Source organism: Vulpes vulpes, chromosome 12 (assembly GCF_048418805.1).
Source record: "Vulpes vulpes isolate BD-2025 chromosome 12, VulVul3, whole genome shotgun sequence".
Classification (NCBI taxonomy): domain Eukaryota; kingdom Metazoa; phylum Chordata; class Mammalia; order Carnivora; family Canidae; genus Vulpes; species Vulpes vulpes.
This window is the reverse complement of record NC_132791.1, coordinates 149248359-149269247: the sequence shown is the minus strand read 5'-3', so window position 1 is coordinate 149269247 and position 20889 is coordinate 149248359. Positions and strand designations below refer to the sequence as shown.

Here is a 20889-nt window from a genome sequence, read left to right as displayed (position 1 = left end):
GCCCTTATTGAGATGTGAGCCTTTTGTCAGGGCTGGCGGGGGTGAGGGCGACGGGGGCTGGCTGAGGGGGAGGTCCTGGGGGCGGGGTGGGGCGGGGTGGGGCAGGGTGGGCCCGGGGCTCCGAGGACTCCGAACGGAGGTTGGAGCTGGGGGGCGGGGGGCAGCAAGGGGAAGTCAGCAGGTGCTTGGGGACTGGAGGAGCGTGGCGGGGGGCGGGGGGGGGGGCGGGCGCGGGAGTGTAGGGCGCGAGGGGATTGGACTAGAATCTTCCCGACTCCGCCAGGGGAGGGGAGGAGCCGGCAAAACCGGCTGAGCCCACCCTCGCTCCTCCCTTGGCGCGCCCGTGCGTCCGCAGGCTGGATCCCTTCTGCAGGTGAGGCTGGCCAGGTGCGGGGGGACGGGCGCGGCGGGGCCCCTCGGGCTCTGCGCCCTGCTTTGTTCCCGACGGGCCGGTGGCAGAGGCCCCTTCCTCAGCCTCCCCTCCCCGCAGAGCTGCGGCGTTAAAATAGCAGTGCCGGGGCACCCGGCTCAGAAGAGCACGAGACGCTGGATGTCAGGGTTGTGAGTTCGAGACTCACGTTGGGTGGGAAGAGTTTTTAAAAAAAAAAAAAAAAAAGGAAGAGAAAAGTAAAATAGCAGTGCCAGGAGGAGAAAGTGAGGCCAAGGAAAGGAGGCACTACTTACGTACGGGCTTTAAAAGAAGGGTCGGTGGGGGAGGGGGGTGCACCTGGGTGGCTCAGCGGTTGAGCGTCTGCCTTCGGCCCAGGGCGTGATCCTGGAGACCTGGGATCGAACCCCGCGTCGGGCTCCCTGCATGGGGCCTGCTTCTCCCTCTGCCTGTGTCTCTGCCTCTCTCTATCTCTCATGAATAAATAAAATCTTTAAAATAAGTAAAAGGGTGGGGGAGGTGAACACTTCCTCGGTGTCTTTGAGGAGTGATGGAATGAGGGAGCGCTTTGGAGCCTGGCGGACCTGGGTGTTAAGTCTGTCCCCTTTTCGTGGATGCCAGGCCTTGAACTTCATCCCCAACCCCGTCTTCGCAGTACTTCCCAAAAACTGTACAAGTAAGGGAATAGGTTTGAAGGTAGTGACTTTTTCTGCATCGCCTTCATTGTTAGAAATAACTGAATTCTTTTTCAAACGGTGAATATATATTTACTGCCAAAGTGTCCTGGGAAATAGACCCCAACTAGCACAAAAAAGGAAAACCATCCTCTACCCCTGTCTGTCCGCTTGCCCCCTCAGGCGGGGCCCTAGATCTCTGCCTTCCCCAGCAGGGCTCCCCAGCCTCCCCTCCCAGACTCTCAGTAACTTTGTATCTTTGCGTAAATTCCTATGATCTTGTAAATCGAAGCTAACACACAGCTAGAAAAGCAAAAGGCTAGAAAGGAGCCTTCCCCCCTCCTATATACAAAGTGGAGTACTTCTCTACATGCTAAACCTTAAGCTTTAAATTCTGCATCATGGACTTTGCTTGAACTCTAGACACTGGGACTGCTGTGCAGAAGACCAAGTCCTGTTCTGCAGAGAACTTTCTTCCAAGTGATCGGTCTTCGCTGGGTAAGCAGGTGAGACTTGGTGGAGTGGCTGAGAAGCTGGAGAAGTGGAGGGCAGGGATGCATAGTTCAGAGTGAATTGGGCAATTGACCTTTGGACCGATGAGCTGGGAGTCTTGCAGCAGCGGGTGTAGGCTGGGAATCCTGTGCCTGGGGCTGTGGTTGTCTCCTGTTGGCGGGATCCCAGATTTGGTCACCCCTGGAAATCGGAGGTGTTTCACGATTCAGTTGTTGCAGGTATCGGAAAATGCTTTTACCCTTCTTCTGTCAAATTAAAAGGTAGTTTAGACCCGCCACTCGGTTTTGTGAAATAGGTTAGGAAGATCGCACGTTCTGTATCTCAAATGTATTATTTTGATGTCAAATGCTAAATTCCTCTCAGAGATGAATGAAAATAAATAGGTGGTCTCTTCCCGCCCAAGATCCCAGACATCCTGAAATTATATCCACTCTGGCCTCACAATCCCTAATCAGGGAAGAAAACAGGATTTGCAGAGGCTGAGGCTGGAGCACCTTTAGCGAGTTTCTCCCCCCCCTCGATTTGGCGAGTTTCAGGTCAGGTTTAGACTGCCATCAAAAGCTTAGGAAAAATTGGGAGGTTTTTAATCAGTGCAGCCATGAGTTTGGTTTTAGGTCTTAAGAAACTTGAATTTACCTAGGAGAGCACTCAAGAGGCTGGAACCTGTTAGAAGGGGCGAGAAATCTTTAGCAATTCACACTCCCAAGGCCCTGGGGGGGAGGGGCAGGGGATAAGTTTCCCCTTAATCTCCGGATGGACCATCTTGTTTTGGTTTGCATTTCCTTGGCCTTGACTGCTTTTTCATATGTTTATTATCTACTTGCATTTCCTATGTGGTGAATTTTCAAAGTGAGCAGCCAATTCTGTGTGTGGGGGGGGGGTTTCTTTTTTCTTTTCTTTTCTTTTCTTTTCTTTTCTTTTCTTTTCTTTTCTTTTTTTTCTTTTCTTTCTCTTTTCCTGAATGTGTTGGTGGTATTGTGGATTTCCTTTTAGCCAGAAAAAGAAGAGTTAATATTTCCCGGGCCATTCCCTGTGGCCACAGGGTTTGGTTTGCCATTGCATCATTGTGTGCTGTGTCTGGGTGTCTTTTCTGGGTGCAGGGGAGAAGAATAAAGGAAAAGACTAACTTGAACTCCTTCTAAACGGCATTATGCTTTTCCCAGTTTAATTACCCAAAAGGTTCTGCAAAAAAAAAAAAAAAGTTCTGCAAATTCCCAGTGCCCCTTTCAGGCTTGGAGAGGGCAGAGGTTTGCCTCTGCATTGGCTGTAATCCATTTTCTAACACACTAGAATCTGTTCTGGTTTGCATTTTCCTGATTCATAAAATTGAGCATATTTTCATGTATACCATCCTTTTTCGTTTCTGCTGGTTCTTTGTGTATATATGAAAATTCTACTGCATGTGTTCTCTGCAGCTTGTTGTTGTTTTTTTTTTTTTTTACTATATCAAGGACATTCCAAACCAAACCAGCGTGTTAGGTCTCCAAATATACTCTGTAAATGGCTGCTTATAGTTGCACCGCGTGGTGGATTGTGGTTCATTGTCTATGTGTTCTTAGGTACAGGTGGTTTTATTCCTGGTGTAGATTCTCAAGGGGAGAGTCATTATGTATTATACCTGATTTTAAGAGGTTTTCCAATTTCCTGGAAAATTGTAACTGCTCCCACCCCAGAGAGGTAAAAGGGATTCTTTTTTTTATATCCTCATCTTCTGGGATTGGGCAGCTTTTCGTATGTTTGGTATTGCGTTGCAGTGCCTTTTTTTTTTTTTTATTTTAGCTTATTGATTTATATGAACTTTTACTACAAGAAACATTAAAGACTTTGTGTGTGTGTGTGTGTGCGCGTGGTGGTTTAGAATGTTATTCCCTCTTCTATGAATCACTTACCTGTTTTAGCTTACTCTCCCCCTTCTGTTTCAGCTTTTTTGCAGTTCAGAACTATTTAATGAAAATTATCTGTTCTAGGGCAACCCGGGTGGCTCAGCGGTTTAGCGCCGCCTTCAGCCCAGGGTGTGATCCTGGAGGCCCGGAATCGAGTCCCGCATTGGGCTCCCTGCATGGAGCCTGTTCTCCCTCTGCCTGTGTCTCTGCCTCTCTCTCTGTCTCTTATGAATGAATAAATAAAATATTTAAAAACAAAAAAAGAAAAGAAAATTATCCGTTCTAATACTAATCTGATGAGGGGTTTGTGTTTTTACTTTGTGGATCGATACTTGATTAGAAGATTTTTTTAAAAATGTATTTAAGTCCTCTCTACACCCACTGTGGGGGTCAGACTCAAACTGGGATATCAAGACTTGCCAGGCGCCCCTGAATGGGGGGGGGGGGGTAGGAATGCAGTAAAGAAATGCACCAACTTTTTTTTTTTTTAACCATGCAACAAAACTTTTATTAACATTTTGAACAGCTATTGAGAAAACCAGTGATTCAGCTCTTACTAAAACTGGTAATTTCTAAACTTAAATTGGGGCAAATGGCTAGAGTGCAGAGCACTGCCATCATTGGGCACTAATAATTCAAGATTGAAGAATTAACAGCCACCCCTCAGACGAAGAACCAGGTGGAGAGTTGACTCTTTGTGGATGTTGTAATCAGAAAGAGTGCAGCTATCTTCCAGCTGCTTGCTTGCAAAGATGAGCCTCTGCTCGTCAGGGGGGATGCCCTCTTTATCCTGGATCTTGGCCTTCAGGTTTTCGATGGTGTCACTGGGCTCCACCTCCAGGGTGATGGCGGTCTTGCCGGTCAGGGTTTTCACGAAGATCTGCATTTTGAAAAATTTTTTTTTTTTTAATTTTTTTATTTATTTATGATAGTCACAGAGAGAGAGAGAGAGGCAGAGACACAGGCGGAGGGAGAAGCAGGCTCCATGCACCGGGAGCCTGATGTGGGATTCGATCCCGGGGCTCCAGGATCGCGCCCTGGGCCAAAGGCAGGCGCCAAACCGCTGCGCCACCCAGGGATCCCAGATCTGCATTTTGACCTGCTAACCAATGCAAGTCAATCACGTCCAGTCACCCCCACACCCAACACCTTAACAACGCCAGCCGCCTCTGAATAAGTTTGGCTGGGATACTATTTATTTCCTTTAGCTTTTTAATTTTATTTATTTATTTTTAAGATTTTACTTATTTACTCATGAGAGACACAGGCAGAGGAAGAAGCAGGCCCCATGCAGGGAGCCCGACGTGGGACTCGATCCCGGGTCTCCAGGATCACACCCTGGGCTGAAGGCAGGTGCTAAACCGCTGAGCCACCCGGGCTGCCCAGCTTTTTTTTATTAACATACATTGGCAGATGAGCTTTTTAGAAAAATCCTTGCAGTGGATCATTTCTCATGCTTAATTTTGCACTTTGTAGTTTTTTTCTCTTTAAGGAAAATTCTTACTTTTGACTATATTGTTTATACTTTTACATTTCTAGTAGTATTTTTGTTTTTTGTTGTTGTTTTTTTAAGATTTTATTTATTCACTCATGAGAGACAGAGAGGGGCAGAGACCCAGGCAGAAGCAGGCTCCATGCGGAAGCCTGATGTGGGACTCCCCATCTGGGGACCCCGGGATCACACCCAAGCCAAAGGCTTGGGTCAACCACAGAGACACCCAGGTGCCCTTCTAATGTTTTTTGTAAGACCCACAGAGCAGTCTGTTTCATCTGGAAGAACTCGGTGGTATTCTTTTTTCATTTTTTAAAAAGTTCTTTATTTTTCTTAAGGTTTTATTTATTTATTCATGAGAGACAGAGAGACAGAGACCCAGCAGGCAGAGGGAGAAGCAGGCTCCATGCAGGGAGCCCTATGTGGGACTCGATCCCGGGACTCCAGGATCATACCCTGGAGTTCTACCCGAAGGCAGGTGCTCAACCGCTGAGCCACCCAGGGATCCCGCTAAGTGGTTTTCTTAACAATTTTTAAGTTAGGAGACAGGGGTTCCTGGCTGGCTCAGTCAGTGGACTGTGTGACTCTTGATCTCTGAGTTTGAGTTTGATCTCCATGATCCCCATGGAGGGTGTAGAGAGTACGTAAATAAATCTTTTTTTTTTTTTTTTTTTTTAAGATTTCATTTATTTATTCATGAGAGATGCAGAGACAGGCAGAGAGAGAGAAGCAGGCTCCCCACCGGGAGCCTGATATGGACTTGATCCCAGGACCTCAGATATCCCAGAGACCCTGGGATCACAGCCTGAGCCAAAGGCAGACCTCAACCGCTTGAGACACCAAGGTGCCCTAAAAGCTTCAGTATTGTTGTAACTGTACTCATGGTGAACGTATCATAATATATGTAATTGTCTTTTTTTTTTTTTTAATTTTATTTATTTGTGATAGAGAGAGAGAGAGAGGCAGAGACACAGGCAGAGGGAGAAGCAGGCTCCATGCACCGGGAGCCCGACGTGGGATTCGATCCCGCGTCTTCAGGGTCGTGCCCTGGGCCAAAGGCAGGCGCCAAACCGCTGGGCCACCCAGGGATCCCCTATATGTAATTGTCTAATCACTCTTTATATGCCTGGATTACCATAATATTATATATCAACCATGTTTCAGGTTAAAAACAAACTTAAGTATTTTTAAAAAATAAAATTCAAACAAGTTTATTAATTCAGGAACTGGGCTGCATCCTGTCTAGCAAATAGAGGGGAGCACCGAAGATCTGCAGAAAGGGAAAAGTTTTTAAAGGCTGGACAAGGAAGTCCTAAAGAGAAAAAGGATTAGTTCAGGTGAGGTCCCACCATCTGAGGACAAAAGCGTTTTTTGTTTGTTTGTTATGATAGTCACACAGAGAGAGAGAGAGAGGCAGAGACACAGGCAGAGGGAGAAGCAGGCTCCATGCAGGGAGCCCGACGTGGGATTCAATCCCGGGTCTCCAGGATCACGCCCTGGGCCAAAGGCAGGCGCTAAACCGCTGCGCCACCCAGGGATCCCGACAAAAGTGTTTTAATAAGTGTATTGTCTCCTTGTCCTTTAGAAGAAAGAGAGGGCTCATGTGACAGAGTATTGGTGCTGACCAGAAAATTCTTTTTTTTTTTTTTTTCTAGATTTTGTTTATTTATTCATGAGACACACAGAGAGGCAGAGATACAAGCAGAGGCAAAAGCAGGCTCCATGCAGGGAGCCTGATGTGGGACTCGATCCTGGTACCCTGGGATCACTCCCTGAGCTGAAGGCAAATGCTTAACCACTGAACCACCCAGGCTTCCCTGACCAGAAAATTCTTGATCAACTTTTTAAAGGTTATCTTCCTGGGTTGAAACTGCAGTTATGTTAAGTATTCATTCAGTCTTGGTTTACTGAGTTGGGACTATGTGACACCATTTTGGGCCTTTTGAACTTCTATCTCTTAAAAGATAAGGACATTTCTTAAATAACCACAGTATTATCATAGGTAATACAATTCATATTTAGTATCATTTAATAGTTGATCCACATTCAAAATTTCCGGCCCTTCCACGTTGATTTGCTTGACTGGGATCTGGATAAGGAATAGGTCCCCTTGGTCTTCTAAACTGGAATAGGTCCCCAGCCCCCATGTCACTGAAGTATTGAGGACTGTGGAGTCTTACCCAGTGGACTTTATGCACTGCCTTCTCATAGTCGCCTCGACTAAGCGTCAGGTACAACTCCTGGTGTTGGATTTTCTAGTTTATTTTATTAGGAGGAATGAATAACTAATATCGATCACTTTTTCTATTAGTAGTCATGTTTCTTTCTCTCTTTTGACCTTTTCTCTGACTTAAGATTTTTTTGTATACGTTTTTCCTTTGACCTCCTGCTGCTTGTCATTTGAGTTGTTTTGTCATAAGTGAATGGTAGGTTTAAGATATTTTGCAACTATTAATGTTTTCTTTTTTGAGCAGTCAGTGTAGTACATTACATGTATAAATTATTTGCTTTTAAACTTGTAGCAGCTTAAGAGATTTTATTTGAGAGGGGGGAGAGAGTGTGGGCGAGCGAGCCTGTGTGCACACACACCTGCAGGGGCAGGAGAGGGAGAAACAGAGTCCCCAGTGAACACCTGTCCGACATGGGGCTCCACCCCAGGATCCCAAGATCATGACCTGAGCCCAAGTCAAATCCTTAACCAACTGAGCCACCTACATACTCTGCCTCTTTTTTTTTTTTTTTTTAAGTAGGCTTCGTGCTCAGCATGGTGCTTGAACTCACAACCCTGAGATCAAGAGCCCTAAGCTCTACCAGCTGAACTGGCCAAGTGCCCCTCTTAGGGCATTTTTTAGTGTGACCAAGCACACACAATAAAACTTACTGTAACTATCCTTTAAATGTAAAATTCAGTGGCATTAAATATTTATTTGCATTATTGTGCAACCATCCCCATCCTCAATCTCCAAGCTTTTATTTTTCCAAACTGAAATTCTACCATTAAACACAATCTCCCTATTCCCCCTCCCCGCAGCCCCCTGGCAAGACCATTGTACTTTCTTGTTCTGTGAATTCGATGATATTTAGGTACCTCATGTAAGTAGCCTCATACAGTACTTGTCCTTTTGAGACTGGCTTAGCGTGTCTTCAAGGTTCATTTATGTTGTAGCAAGTTATCAGATGTTTCTTTTTTTTTCTTTTAAAGACTTTATTTATTTATTTATTTATTTATTTATTTATTTATTTATTTATTTATTCATGAGAAACAGAGAGAGAGAGCACGAGAGCGGCAGAGGGAGAAGCAGGCTTCATGCAGGAAGCCTGACGTGGGACTCGACCTGGGTCTCCGGGATCACGCCCTGGGCTGAAGGCAGCGCTAAATGGCTGAGCCACCAGGGCTGCCCAGATGTTCCTTTTTAAGGCTGAATAATCCATTGTATGTGTATGCCACATTTTGTTCCTTCATCTTTTGAAGGACACTTGAGTTGCTTCCACCTCTTGAGCATTGTGAATAGTACTGCTGTAAAGATGGGTGTACAAATCATTTTTTTTCCTTGCTGAAAGGTGTTTTTACTAAAACACAGGGACAGGAATCATGAGCAGAAAGAGCTTCTGTCTGTACAAATTACTTAGTTCTTGTTTTTAGTTTGTTTGGTTTTTTTTTTAAAGATTTTATTTACTCATCAGAGACACAGTCAGAGGGAGAAGCAGGCTCCATGAAGAAAGCCTGATGTGGGACTTGATCCCAGGACTCTGCGATTATGACCTGAGTTAAAGGCAGACACTTACCACTGAGCCACCCAGGCATCCCTTGTTTTCAGTTCTTGTGGTTAAATATCCAGAAGTGGCATTGCTGGATCATATGGTCATCCTGTGTTTCATTTTATGAGGAGCCACCTTATTGTTTTCCATAGCAACTCCCTGCATTCTTGAATAAACCAACTTGATCTTGGTGTATCCTTTTAAATAGTGTTGGATTTTATCTGCTGCTATTTTCTTTCTCTTTTTTTTTTTAAAGACAATTTATTTATTCATGAGACAGACAGGCAGAGGGAGAAGCAGGCTCCATGCAGGGAGCCCGACACGGGACTTGATCCCAGGTCTCCAGGATCAGGCCCTGGGCTGAAGGCAGTGCTAAACTGCTGAACCCCCCCGGGCTGCCCTTCTTTTTTTTTTTCTTTTTTTTTAAGGATTTTATTTATTTCTCTGAGACAGTTAGAGTGCGAGCAGGAGGAATAGCAGAGTGAGAGGGAGAAGCAGGCTCCACCCCCCTGAGCAGGGAGCCCCAATGTGAGGTGAACCCCCCTATCCCAGGACCCCCAGCTCGAGGGGACCATGACCTGAGCCGAAGGGAGATGCTTAACCAATGACCCACCCAGGTGCCTCTAACTTTTACTATTTAAATGCCATACATTGAAAGCCTCACTTTTCAATTTATTCTATCATAACTTTTCATATTTTGATTTTTCTAGAATGAGAAATTTTTGAACTGTGTGACTATAAGTGTGTATCCTTTTTGTCCCAATATGAATGACCTATTAGCTGTTCCTATGATTCTTCTTTTTTTGTAAGATTTTATTTATTTATTCATGAGAACACACAGAGAGGATTGAGAGAGAGGCAGAGAGACAAGCAGAGGGAGAAGCAGGCTCCGTGCAGGGAGCCGGACGTGGGACTGGATCCCCGGTCTCCAGGATCACGACCTGGGCTGAAGGTGGCGCTAAACCACTGAGCCACCCGGACTGCCCTCCTATGATTCTTATATCCCTTTTTGTAGTAGTCCCTAAAGTTCTATTTTTTTTTATGCAGACAAGGTGTTTCATGCTTATTTTTTGTAACTAATAAACATAATTTTTGGAGCAGTTTTAGGTTCACAGCACACTGAGTGCAAAGTACAGAGAACTCCTCCCATATGCTCCCTGCCACCACGCACATGCAGCCTCTGTGATCAGCATCCCACGCCCTAGTGGCACATTTGTTACCATCATTGAATTTACATCGATATATATCATTATCACCCAGAGTCCGTCGGGTTGCATTAGGGTTTATTCTTGGTGAGTGAATTTTCTGAGTTTCTGTGACTTTTGACAACTGGATGACATGTATCTGCAACTGTATCATACAAAAGAATTTCAGTGGGACGCCCCAGTGGCTTAGCGGTTGAGCTTCTGACTTTCGCTTGATGGCCTGATCCAAGAGTCCCCAGATCCAGTCCCACCCACATCAGGCTCCTATTTGGAGCCTGCTTCTCCCTCTGTCTAGTCTCTGCCTCATTCTGTGTCTCTCATGGATAAATAGATAAAATCTTTTTAAAAAACAGAACAAAAGAATTTCACTATCTTAAAAATCCTGTGTTCTTGCCTGTTTATCTCCCTCCCCTCAATTCCTGAGAACTGATCTTTTTCTCTTTCTGTAGTTTTGACTTTTCCAGAATGTCATGTAGTTGGAAACCTACAGTATGTAGCCTTTCCAGGTTGGTTTCTTTGACTTAGTAATATGCATTAGTCTCCTCCATGTCTTCTATGGCTTACTAACTCCTTTCTTTTTAGCAATGAAGAATAGTACCACAGTTTATCCACCTACTGAAAGATACCTTGGTTCCTTCTCAGTTAAGGCTGCCAGGGCAGCCCTGGGTGGCTCAGCGGTTTAGTGCCACCCTCTACCCAGGGCATGATCCTGGAGACCCGGGATCGAGTCCCCCGTCAGGCTCCCTGCATGGAGCCTGCTTCTCCCTCTGCCTGTGTCTCTCATAAATAAATAAATAAAATCTTTCAATAAATAAATAAACAAATAAACAAATAAGTAAGCAAGCCTCTCAGGGTGGATGCAGGTTTTGAACGGATACAAGTTTTTTCACTCCTTTGGATGAATTACAAAGGAGCATGATTGTAGGGTCATATGGTAAGAGTATATTTAGTTTTGTAAGAAACTGCCATAGTGTCTTCCAAAGTAGCTGTAATATTTTTTATTTGCATCAACAGAGTGAATGCATGTTCCTGTTGCTCTGCATTCTTATCAGCATCTGATGTTAGTAGTTCAGATTTTGGCCATTCTGATAGGCGTGTTGTGGTATCTAGTTATTTTAATTTGCATTTACCTGATGACACACAATGGAGCATCTTTTCATATGCTGACTTGCTGTTAGTAGATCATCCCTGGTGCAGTGTCTCTTCTAGTCTTTTGCCTATTTTTTTAATCAGGTTGTTCATTTTCTTTGTACTAGGTTGTAGGAGTTTCATGTATATCTTGGGTAACCATCCTTTATCAGATAGGTCTTTGGGAAATATTTTCTCCCAGTAAATGGCTTATAGCATCTTCTTAAATCTCATGCTGATATGATTTTTTTTCCTTTGTTTTTGGAATGTTGGTATGGAGTTAACTGCCTATGGGCATATGAATCACAAATGTGTATCTGCAGAGCAGAAACTAGGTTGGGTTCTAGACATGCTTATCTGGTTCTCTTAATTATTGCGAGAGCACTTCACACTTCATGAGTTCAACAAAATGTGTACTCTTCCTTTAAAACCTGGCTTTTTCCTGACCTTCCCCGTTTAGAAGCCAGATCCACCAGAGCCGGCCCTCCTGCTCCCTCCCTCCATGGGTTACCCTTCCAAGACGCTTGCTCCAGCCTTGCAGGTAGTTTCTCCCCTGCGTGAAATGTACTTGCTTCTGTTCTTTGCTATGTAACTGCTGCTTATTTCTCACATTCCATTATGAACTACATCTGCAGGGGAAGCCTTCCTGAGTCTCCCTTGAATACATAAAATGACACCTGATATAGACACTTATGACCCTTGACCCCGTACTTTGTAAGTGGGCACAATGGCAATTTGATACTTGTTTCTCCCTAGATATTTACCCCCTTTCAGAGGAGGTTTCATGTCAGGGTTTTTATTTTGTTTTGTTTTGTTTTGTTTTGCTTTGTTTTCTCTTCTTGGGGAAAGGGGGGCAGAGTGATGGAAGGAGACTCTTAGGGAGGCTCCATGCTCAGCACCAGCTTGATGCAGGGCTTCATCTCTGATCTCAGGACCTGACCTGAAAACAAGAATTGGACACTTAGGGATGCCTGGGTGGGTCAGCAGTTGATCCTGGAGACGTGGGATCAAGTCCCACATCGGGGCTCCCTGCATGGAGCCTGCTTCTCCCTCTGCCTGTGTCTCTGCCTCTTTCTCTCTGTGTCTCTCATGAATAAATAAAATCTTTAAAAAGAAATTAAAAAAAAAAAGAATTGGACACTTAACTGAGTGAGCCACCAGGCACCCCTCTGTGTCAGTTTTTAACTCAATATCTTTTTCCTTTCCTATCCAGCACAGTAACTAGTATACAGTCCCTCACTAAGTGTGGGTAGTGGGCAGCGCCTCAGTGGTTGAGTGGATTAGGCATCTGACTTCAGCTCAGGTCATGATCCTGGGATCCTGGGATCCTGGGATCCTGGGATTGAGCCCCAAGTCAGGCTCCACACTCAGATGGGAGTCTATTTCTCCCTCTCCCTCTGCCCCTTCCCCACCCAGCTCATGCTCTCACTCTCTCTCAAAGACATTAAACCTTTAAAAAAGAAATAAATGTTTCTGGGGACTTATGCTCATGTCTGAATTCAGAAATTTTATCGATACTATATATAGATAAATATGCATCTTTTATTAACCCGACCCGATGATTTTTTTTTCAGATGACTTCATTCCAGTGAGAGTTATCTATTGCTATTATCTGTGTTTTTTATCCCTCCATTCGATGCTTGAAAGGTTTTCTGGTTCTGTTCCTCAAAGTTATTATTAGTACTCATGAGTCCTATTAACCTTTACTCTTCTGCTCATCTTCTTTGATAATCGCTAGCACTTTTGTTTATTTACCCTAATCTCCTTCCATTAAGTTGCTAAATACTCTTACAGAGGAGGGAATTTTTCTTTTCATACCTGTAAGTTCAAGCAGTTTGGGTCTTGAAGGCAGGTGGTACAACTGTTAGTGTATCAGTAGCAAAGTCAAGTGGGTAGAACTTGAATACCTGCTATGTTTTGCAGAGGAAAAGATTCAGGAACAGGCATCCCCGCTGTTGTCCAAAGCGTGTGTATTGTGCATACATGCTTCCTATCCCTGTTAACTGAGTGATGAGGAATGGGGATGGTTTGTCCCTTTACACCACGCAGGGTCAGGACCACAGGGTGGAATGCTGAAAAACAAAAATGAACAACCTAAGTGAGTCTCCTCATGCAAAGATAAAGGGGCCTTTGTGAGGTGGGAGTAGGCATGGGTTTTCTGCTCCTCTCAGGGTATGCCTTCATATTTGCATTCTGGAAAGTAATATTCTGAATTGACTTGAGAGCTGGGTATGTTTTTTGTTTTTTTTAAAAGATTGATTTATTGATGTGAGAGGGAGAGCCTGTGGAGGGGGGGCAGAGGAAGAGAGAAAGAGAATCTCAAACTCCCCACTGAGCACAGAGCTCCAAGCCCCCGGAGATCATGACCTGAGCTAAAATAGAGAGTCATGCTCTTGGGCAGCCTGGATGGCTCAGTGCTTTAGCGCCACCTTCAGCCCAGGGCCTGATCCTGGAGACTCCGGGTCGAGTCCCACGTCAGACTCCCTGCATGGAGCCTACTTCTCCCTCTGCCTGTGTCTCTGCCTCTCTCTCTTTCTGTGTGTCTCTCATGAATAAATCAATAAAATCTTAAAAAAAAAATAAAACAAAAAACAAACAGATCTTAAACGAGCCACCCAAGCGCCCCGAGAGCATGTTTAAATTAAAGTCTTAATGTTAACTACCTCTGCGTCAAAGAAAGGGGCTTCTCTTTCCATTTTGTATAAGATTTCATTCAAGGCCTTAAACTTAAAGAATTGGGTATGATACATTCTTTTTAGTAATGTTCATTTTCTTGTACTCTGTTTAATCCTCCCAGAGAACACAGGCAGCAAAGTTAATAGTATAGGAAACTGGTCAATTTCTGTCATTCGTTTTCATCTACTATTTGGTTGATTTATGGCATTGAAAGCTTTACTTGAGTGCGGTCTTAATCTTTTATGAATTTTGAATTCTATTTTTTTTTGTTAGTATGCATACACCCATCTTGTCACCCTTTGTATTAAATTGTGGTGGAGTTCTCATACTATGGTTTACTTAACCACATTCATATTCTTGATTATTGTGCTTCTCAAGAATTCATCAGTAAATGAGTTTCTGTTTTTGTTTTTATGTTTCAGATGATATATATATTATAAAGATTTTTGAGTTTGGGAAAGTCTAGCAGACCTGCAAGAACAAAAGTTACTCTTCAGGAAAATAAAACAACATATCCACAATGTCCATTGCAGAGTCAGAAGTTGTTAGACTTGCAAAGAAACAGGAATGTAGCACCCATAGGGAAAGCATTCAGTTGCTAGAAGACCAGGAGATGGCTCAAGTATTAGATTTAAAAGGCAAAGATGTGTCAGCAGTTATGCTGATGAAGTTTAAAGGCTTGATGGAAAGCCTGGAGTTAATGGTTGAAGAGATAAGAGAATCCTTTAAAAATGACCTAATGGAAATTTTAGGAGTAGAAAGTAAAATACCTGAAGTGAAAAATAAAAACAACTCCAGTACCAAAAAGGAGTGGCAACAAATAAAAGGCTCAACCACACAAAAACCATGTTCGGTAGAGAAAATAGAAGGAGCAAACTCTGACATAGTTGAAGATACTGAAAATGTGGCTTCTAAAAGAAAAGAAATAAGTGAACTGAGTAGCAAATTAGACAAACCTGAGGACTACAGTGTGGACCAAGGCAAGGAATTGTCCCATGATGAATCACAAAATGACAAAGTCCTGGAAAGTGTGGAGGAAGCCATAGGCAATTTAGACAACACTTGTGAAGATTGTAGCATCCTTATAGAAGTAACAGAAGAGAACCAAGAGATTGGAGAAGATGAACAGGTCAAAGAAAAAAGAGAGGAAAAAATCCCTCAGAATTTAGAGAATAAAGAGAAAATTCTAAAAGCCTCCAGAGAAGATGAAGGAGCAGTACTTAGGTTGGCAGCAGACTTTTCATCAGCAACACTGGACGTTAGTAAGCAATGGAGTAATGTCTTCAACATTCTGAGGGAAAATGATTTTGAACCTAAAGTTCTGTGCCAAGTTAAGTTAACATTTAAGTGTGATGGTGAAGTAAGGACCTTTTCAGATATGCAAAGTCTCAGCAATTTTATTAGCCAAAAACCATTTATGAACAAATTACTGAAAGATGTACTCCCACAAAATGAAAAGATAAAGAAAGGAAGAAGTTACGGAATTCAAGAAAAAGTGGTAAGTATACAGATCTGTGGAGCTTATATGCAGAGAATAAGTAATAGTTGGTAAAGTTCTTCTAGAGTTTAAACCAATTTTTAAGAAAAAATTAAAAGTAAAAGTATGGCCTTAAGAGTAATGACTTCAAGGCTTTTTTTCTTTAAATGGGTGGTGTTGGAAGATTGGAAGAGGTTAGATTTGAGAAGAGTTTGCACATAATCATTACAGATGTTAAAAGAAAAATTTAAATGTTATGTATTTAAGGGTAAACACTAGGATAGTCGCTTTTAAATCATTAAAAGGGAAAAATAGAAACAAACAGTTGAGTAAATTCAGTTAAAAGCCCTCATGCAATGGGATTATGAAAAAAATGACCAAATAGAAGTGTGTTCAACTTTCAATTTATAAAGTAGTCCTAAGTTGTCTTCATTAGTAGTCAGGGACAAGTAAATAAATCTATTTTACTAAAGCCTATTCTAGCGTTCATTATGTTAATATCTAGCTGTTACCCATTCCATGTATAAAGATCTTGGTTTCTTAGATTAGATTATGTTCCCATGTATTTGATTTCATTGAAAACACATTAGGTTATTTTCTGAATATTTTTTGTGATCCCAATCTTAAAAGGTAGTTCCTGTGGTATATTGTAGACATTCTCTATCTCCCATCTTCAGCGTGTGTATATTTCTTATATTTGTCTGTGGTGTAAGACTGTAGTCTAGTTTCATTCTTTTGCATGTGATTGTCCAGTTTTCCCAGCACCATTTATTTTTATTTTATTTATTTATTTTTTATTTTTTTATTTTTTATTTTTTTAAAACTCAGGACTCGCGTCCTGGTTTTGTTTTGTTTTTAAAGATCCCAGATGTTCTGCTTTCTGGGTCATTTTCCTCTATAAACTATCTCCATAACCAGCATTTATTTTTTTTTTTTTTTAATTTTTTTTATGATAGTCACAGAGAGAGAGAGAGGCAGAGACACAGGCAGAGGGAGAAGCAGGCTCCATGCACCGGGAGCCTGACGTGGGATTTGATCCCGGGTCTCCAGGATAGCACCCTGGGCCAAAGGCAGGCGCCAAACCGCTGCGCCACCCAGGGATCCCCTCCCAGCACCATTTATTAAAGGGACTATCTCCCTTTCATATTCTTGCCTCCTTTTTCCATATATTAGTTGACCATATACATGTGAGTTTGTTTCTGGGCTCTCTATTCTGTTTACATTGATTTGTATGTCTGTTTTTGTGAACTATCCTGCAATACCATACTGTTTTGATTACTATTGTTTTGTAATTCGGCATGAAATCAGAGTGTGATGCCTCCTGCCTTATTCCTTTTCAGGACAGCTTTGGGTATTTGTGGTCTTTTGTGGTTCCATACAAATTTTAGGATTGTTATATTCCTATGAAAAGTGGCATTGGAATTTTAGTAGAGATTGCATTGAATCTGCAGATTGCCTTGAGTAGTTTAGACATTTTAACAATATTCTACCAATTAATGAGCACAGAATACCTCCATTTATTTGTATCCTCAGAGGCCTGTATCCTATGCCAGTATTTTTTTAAAGATTTTATTTATTCATGAAAGACAGAGGGGCAGAGAAAAGAAGCAAGCTCCCCATGGGGTCCTGGGATAATGACCTGAGCCAAAGGCAGATGCTCAACCACTGAGCCATCCAGGTGCCCCCCAAGCCAGTATTTTTGATGTGTTTTCAAAAGAATATCCAACTCTTTTGCCCTCCCAACATTTTGAAGTGTAAAATATTTCTAAATTGACAGTCTAGAATTAGGAAATATACTTGGATCAACAAATTCTTTGAGAATTCACCTAACCTCAGAATTTAACTGTTCCCCAGAGATTTACACAGATGAGGTACCCAACCTGTCCTGGACAGTTGATGGGGAGGAGGGGTGGAAGGACAAATAGTGATCAGCTAGCCCTAAATACAGAAGAGTCTGTAACAGAGGGAGCATTAAAAAGCTCAGAGGTACGTACAGGGTTTCAAGGAATATTATGAGCCAGTTTCTGTATTAGAGATAACTATCTCAGGCTCAGTACCTAGGTTGTCATATTTAACCCTCCCAACAATCTTAAATAGTGCTTTTATTTATTTATTTATTTATTTATTTATTTATTTATTTATATTTTTAAAATATTTTTCCATTCATCAAAGAGAGAGGGAGAGAGGCAGACACACAGGCAGAGGGACAAACAGGCTCCATGCAGGGAGCCCGACATGAGACTCAATCCTGGGTCTCCAGGATCAGACCCTAGGTTGAAGGTGGTGATAAGCTGCTGAGCCACCAGGCTGCCCCTCTTAATTTATTCTTTTAGTGCTGTCTTTAGATGCTGTTCTAGAGGGCAAGTTGATGCACCAGTAGCAAATATGACAGCTGGATTTGAACAAGCCAATCTTTTTTTTTTTTTTTTAAGATTTATTTATTTTTTAAATTTTTTTATTTATTTATGATAGTCATACAGAGAGAGAGAGAGACAGAGACATAGGCAGAGGGAGAAGCAGGCTCCATGCACCAGGAGCCTGACGTGGGATTTGATCCCTGGTCTCCAGGATCGCGCCCTGGGCCAAAGCCAGGCGCCAAACTGCTGCACCACCCAGGGATCCCCAAGCCAATCTTTTTAAAGTAGGTTTCATGTCCAAAGTGGGGTTTGAATTCATGACCCTGAGATTGAGTCACGTGCTCTACCAAATGAGCCTGTACTACTAACCAAAACATGCTTTCCTTTTGAGTAATGTGGTTGGAGCTTGAACTACAAAGAGGGATATTTAAGAAATACTAGATTTACTTTTATTTCCTTTGAGGAAAAAATAAATATGAGTATTGGGCTTTTTGTTTGTTTGTTTGTTTTGGTAGTGTTCCTGAAGTTAGAGGAGTGTCTACCTTAGGGTCCTGCATGTAATCAGACGTTGACTAACAAGTTGTTTTTGAGAGTCAGTGTTGGGAATATAGAAGGAACACACTAAATGTTATGACTCCATGGAAATTTGCAAATGCTGCACCAATACCAGGTGTGATGGTGTGATCATAGGGGAAACTTATTTGAGGACCTAAGCATTCAAGAATAAGTAATACTTAAATAATTTTATAGATATTTGGTAATTGTTAAGATGGTGGTCCAGTTAAACTTAAAGAGTGAAAGCATTAATTCCTTTAACACAGGATACAAAGTTTTGTTTTCTTTTTTTTTACTTCAGGAAAAAACTCGATTAGATTCAAAGGATGGAGCTGAGGGGGAAGTCAGTGATGGCTTGAGCTTTCTCTTTGTTAAAGAAGTAAAGGTTGCTGAGCCAGGGGAGGTGAAGAATTTAGAGATGCCAGAAGAAGACTCTTCAGAGCTGGAAGAGGAGGGAGAAGAGGCTTCAGAGTTGGATGAGGAAGAAGAGGCTTCGGGCCTGGAGGAAGAGGAAGAAGAGACTTCAGGGCTAGAGGAGGAGGAAGACACTTCTGAGTTGGAAGAAGAGGTGGAAAATAATGAGGTTTTGGGGCTGGAGGAGGAAGGAGAAGAGGAGGCTTCAGTATCCTATAAGAAACCAGATTCAACATTTCAGTGTCATTCTGTGGTAAATACAAAATATGGAGTTGAGGAAAAAAACAGTAATGACTTGGAGATTGTTTTAATTGAAGAGGTAGAAGATTCTGAGCCAGAGGAGGAAGAAGGTTCAGAGTGGGAAATGGAAGTAGTCTTATCTTGGGAGGAAGGAGAGGACTCTGAAGTAGAAAATATAAAGACTGCCTCCCAGATTGAGAAAAAAGAGGCCTCAGTTGGACTTAAAGAAATTGCCTGTGATTATTTGGCTCGGGACTTTGAGAAGAAAAAATTGGTGAAATACCAGATGGTACAAAAAGCCCAGAATAAAGAGGAAGCAGCTGTGCCCAGAAACCAAGGAATTGGGACAGTCTGTCGTACCTTGCGTTTGGCCTCTCCCTCAACATCACTAGAGCTAAGTCCTGATAAGCAGAAAAGGCATTTAAGTACAAATTTGAGTACTCCATCAGGGATCACCAAACTTTTAAGGAAAACTGAGAAAGAGCGACACAAAACCCTACAAACAGTTGCACAAACGTCTAAAGAAACAGACTTAATACAAAAAACAGAAGAAAACTTCAGAAGAAATGTAAATACCAGCTTTAGAGAGCTACAGGAGGAGGTTGCCAATATTAAAAAATCTCTTCCAGAGATCTTAGAAATAAGTTCTATAGATGTTCTGAATAGCAGAATAAATACACTTGAGGAGAGAATGGACAGCCTAGAAGATCGTATTGAAGAATTCTCTAAGGATACAATGCAAATGGCCAAACAGATAATAAATAAAGAAAGGTCAAGAGACATAGAGGATAGATCGAGAAGTTCCAACATCCGTTTGATAGGAATTCCAGAAAAAGATAATAAAGAGAATGGAGCAGAAGAAATAATTAACGAAATCATTGAAGAAAACTTTCCAGAGCTAAAGGATTCAAGTCCTGCGGTTGTCAGTGCTTATCGAATACCTAGTAAGATTGATGAGAAGAGACTCACTCCTAGACACATCTTGGTGAAATTTGGGAATTCTAGTGACAAAGAAAAAATCCTAAAGGCTTCCAGAAAGAGAGAAATAACATACAGAGGAATGAGAATCAGATTGACCGCAGATTTATCATTGGACACTCTAGATGCTAGAAGTCAGTGGAGCAATATAATACAAATTCTGCAGGCAAAAGGCTTTACACCTAGAATCCTATACCCAGCCAAATTGGCATTTGATTTTGAAGGTAAAATGAAGACATTTTTTGATACTGAAGAGTTCACAAAGTTTGTTTCTTGCACACCCTCTTTGAAAGAATTACTGGAGGATATACTTTAGCCATCTAGGATGAGTATAATAAACCTGTACACACAGTACATATATATATATTACCTTCCTCTCACAGCAAAAGTCAAAAAGGAAAACAAAAATAAAATGCCACAATCCTACCCAGGAGGATGGATCGTGAACAGTATACTTTGGGGAGAAGGGGAAAGGAACTTTACAGATGCTTCTTAGATGTTGGTGAAGTTAAAGGGTGTATTAAAATTAGTGTTAATCATTTTAGCTTCTGTAGGAGTAGGCTTTCCAAACTACTGGGGAGAGGGAGAGAATCCATGTAAACAGACAGGAAGAGGTGGGGTGAAAGCAATAGAAAAGCACAGGAAAAAAAGATTATAAGTAGGAAAAGATGCAAAACTTGAACTTTTATTGCAAGAAGGTATTCAACTTTATATCCTTTATCATGATGTGAATCTTCAATCTGTATATTAAACCTTTTTCCTTTGAATATGCTTCCTTTGGTTACTTTTCTACTTTACATTTTCTGGTATATTTTGTCATTCCATAGTTCATAATCTTTACCTTTTATTGTGGAAACCCATCTAGTGGAGAGATCAAATCTCTTTCCTAATGTTGGACATTAATGTATTTTCAGTTGTTAAATGGTTTAGAGTAAATTGATTTGCAATGTGTAGATAAGAAACAAAAAAGAGAATGAAGTAACCATCTTATGGCTTTTGCTATTATAAGGGCTTATTTAGCATATTTAATTTTTAAAAAGTCATCTGTTCTAACTCTGACCTTCATGGACCTTTCTGCAAACTGATTGCTATTGCAAATTCCCTGGCCTCAGTACACCTGGCTTTGAGTTCTTACTCTACTGTGTGACCC

The 20889-nt window shown here is 42.0% G+C and overlaps 1 protein-coding gene across 2 annotated transcripts; it reads left to right on the top strand.

Annotated features, from left to right (window-relative positions):
- The first annotated feature begins 320 nt into the window (after positions 1 to 320).
- L1TD1 (LINE1 type transposase domain containing 1) lies at positions 321 to 20506 on the top strand. Of its 2 annotated transcripts, XM_072730751.1 has the most exons (4): positions 321 to 373; positions 1486 to 1568; positions 14141 to 15216; positions 18409 to 20506. In XM_072730751.1, the coding sequence occupies exons 3-4, from the start codon at positions 14239 to 14241 to the stop codon at positions 20053 to 20055; spliced, it is 2625 nt and encodes an 874-aa protein (XP_072586852.1). In that variant the 5' UTR covers positions 321 to 373; positions 1486 to 1568; positions 14141 to 14238; the 3' UTR covers positions 20056 to 20506. The 2 variants fall into 2 exon arrangements, with proteins under 2 accessions (XP_072586852.1, XP_025862699.2); XM_026006914.2 differs by lacking the exon at positions 321 to 373 and having other exon boundaries at positions 1380 to 1568.
- Positions 20507 to 20889: the final 383 nt, after the last annotated feature.

What these genes read in the sequence shown, in the direction of transcription:
- L1TD1 (XM_072730751.1), top strand. Translation starts at nt 14,239, where the DNA reads ATGTCCATTGCAGAGTCAGAAGTTGTTAGACTTGCAAAGAAACAGGAA. An exon ending in ACGGAATTCAAGAAAAAGTG is followed by an intron (nt 15,217 to 18,408) that starts GTAAGTATACAG and finishes TTTTTACTTCAG; the next exon opens with GAAAAAACTCGATTAGATTC.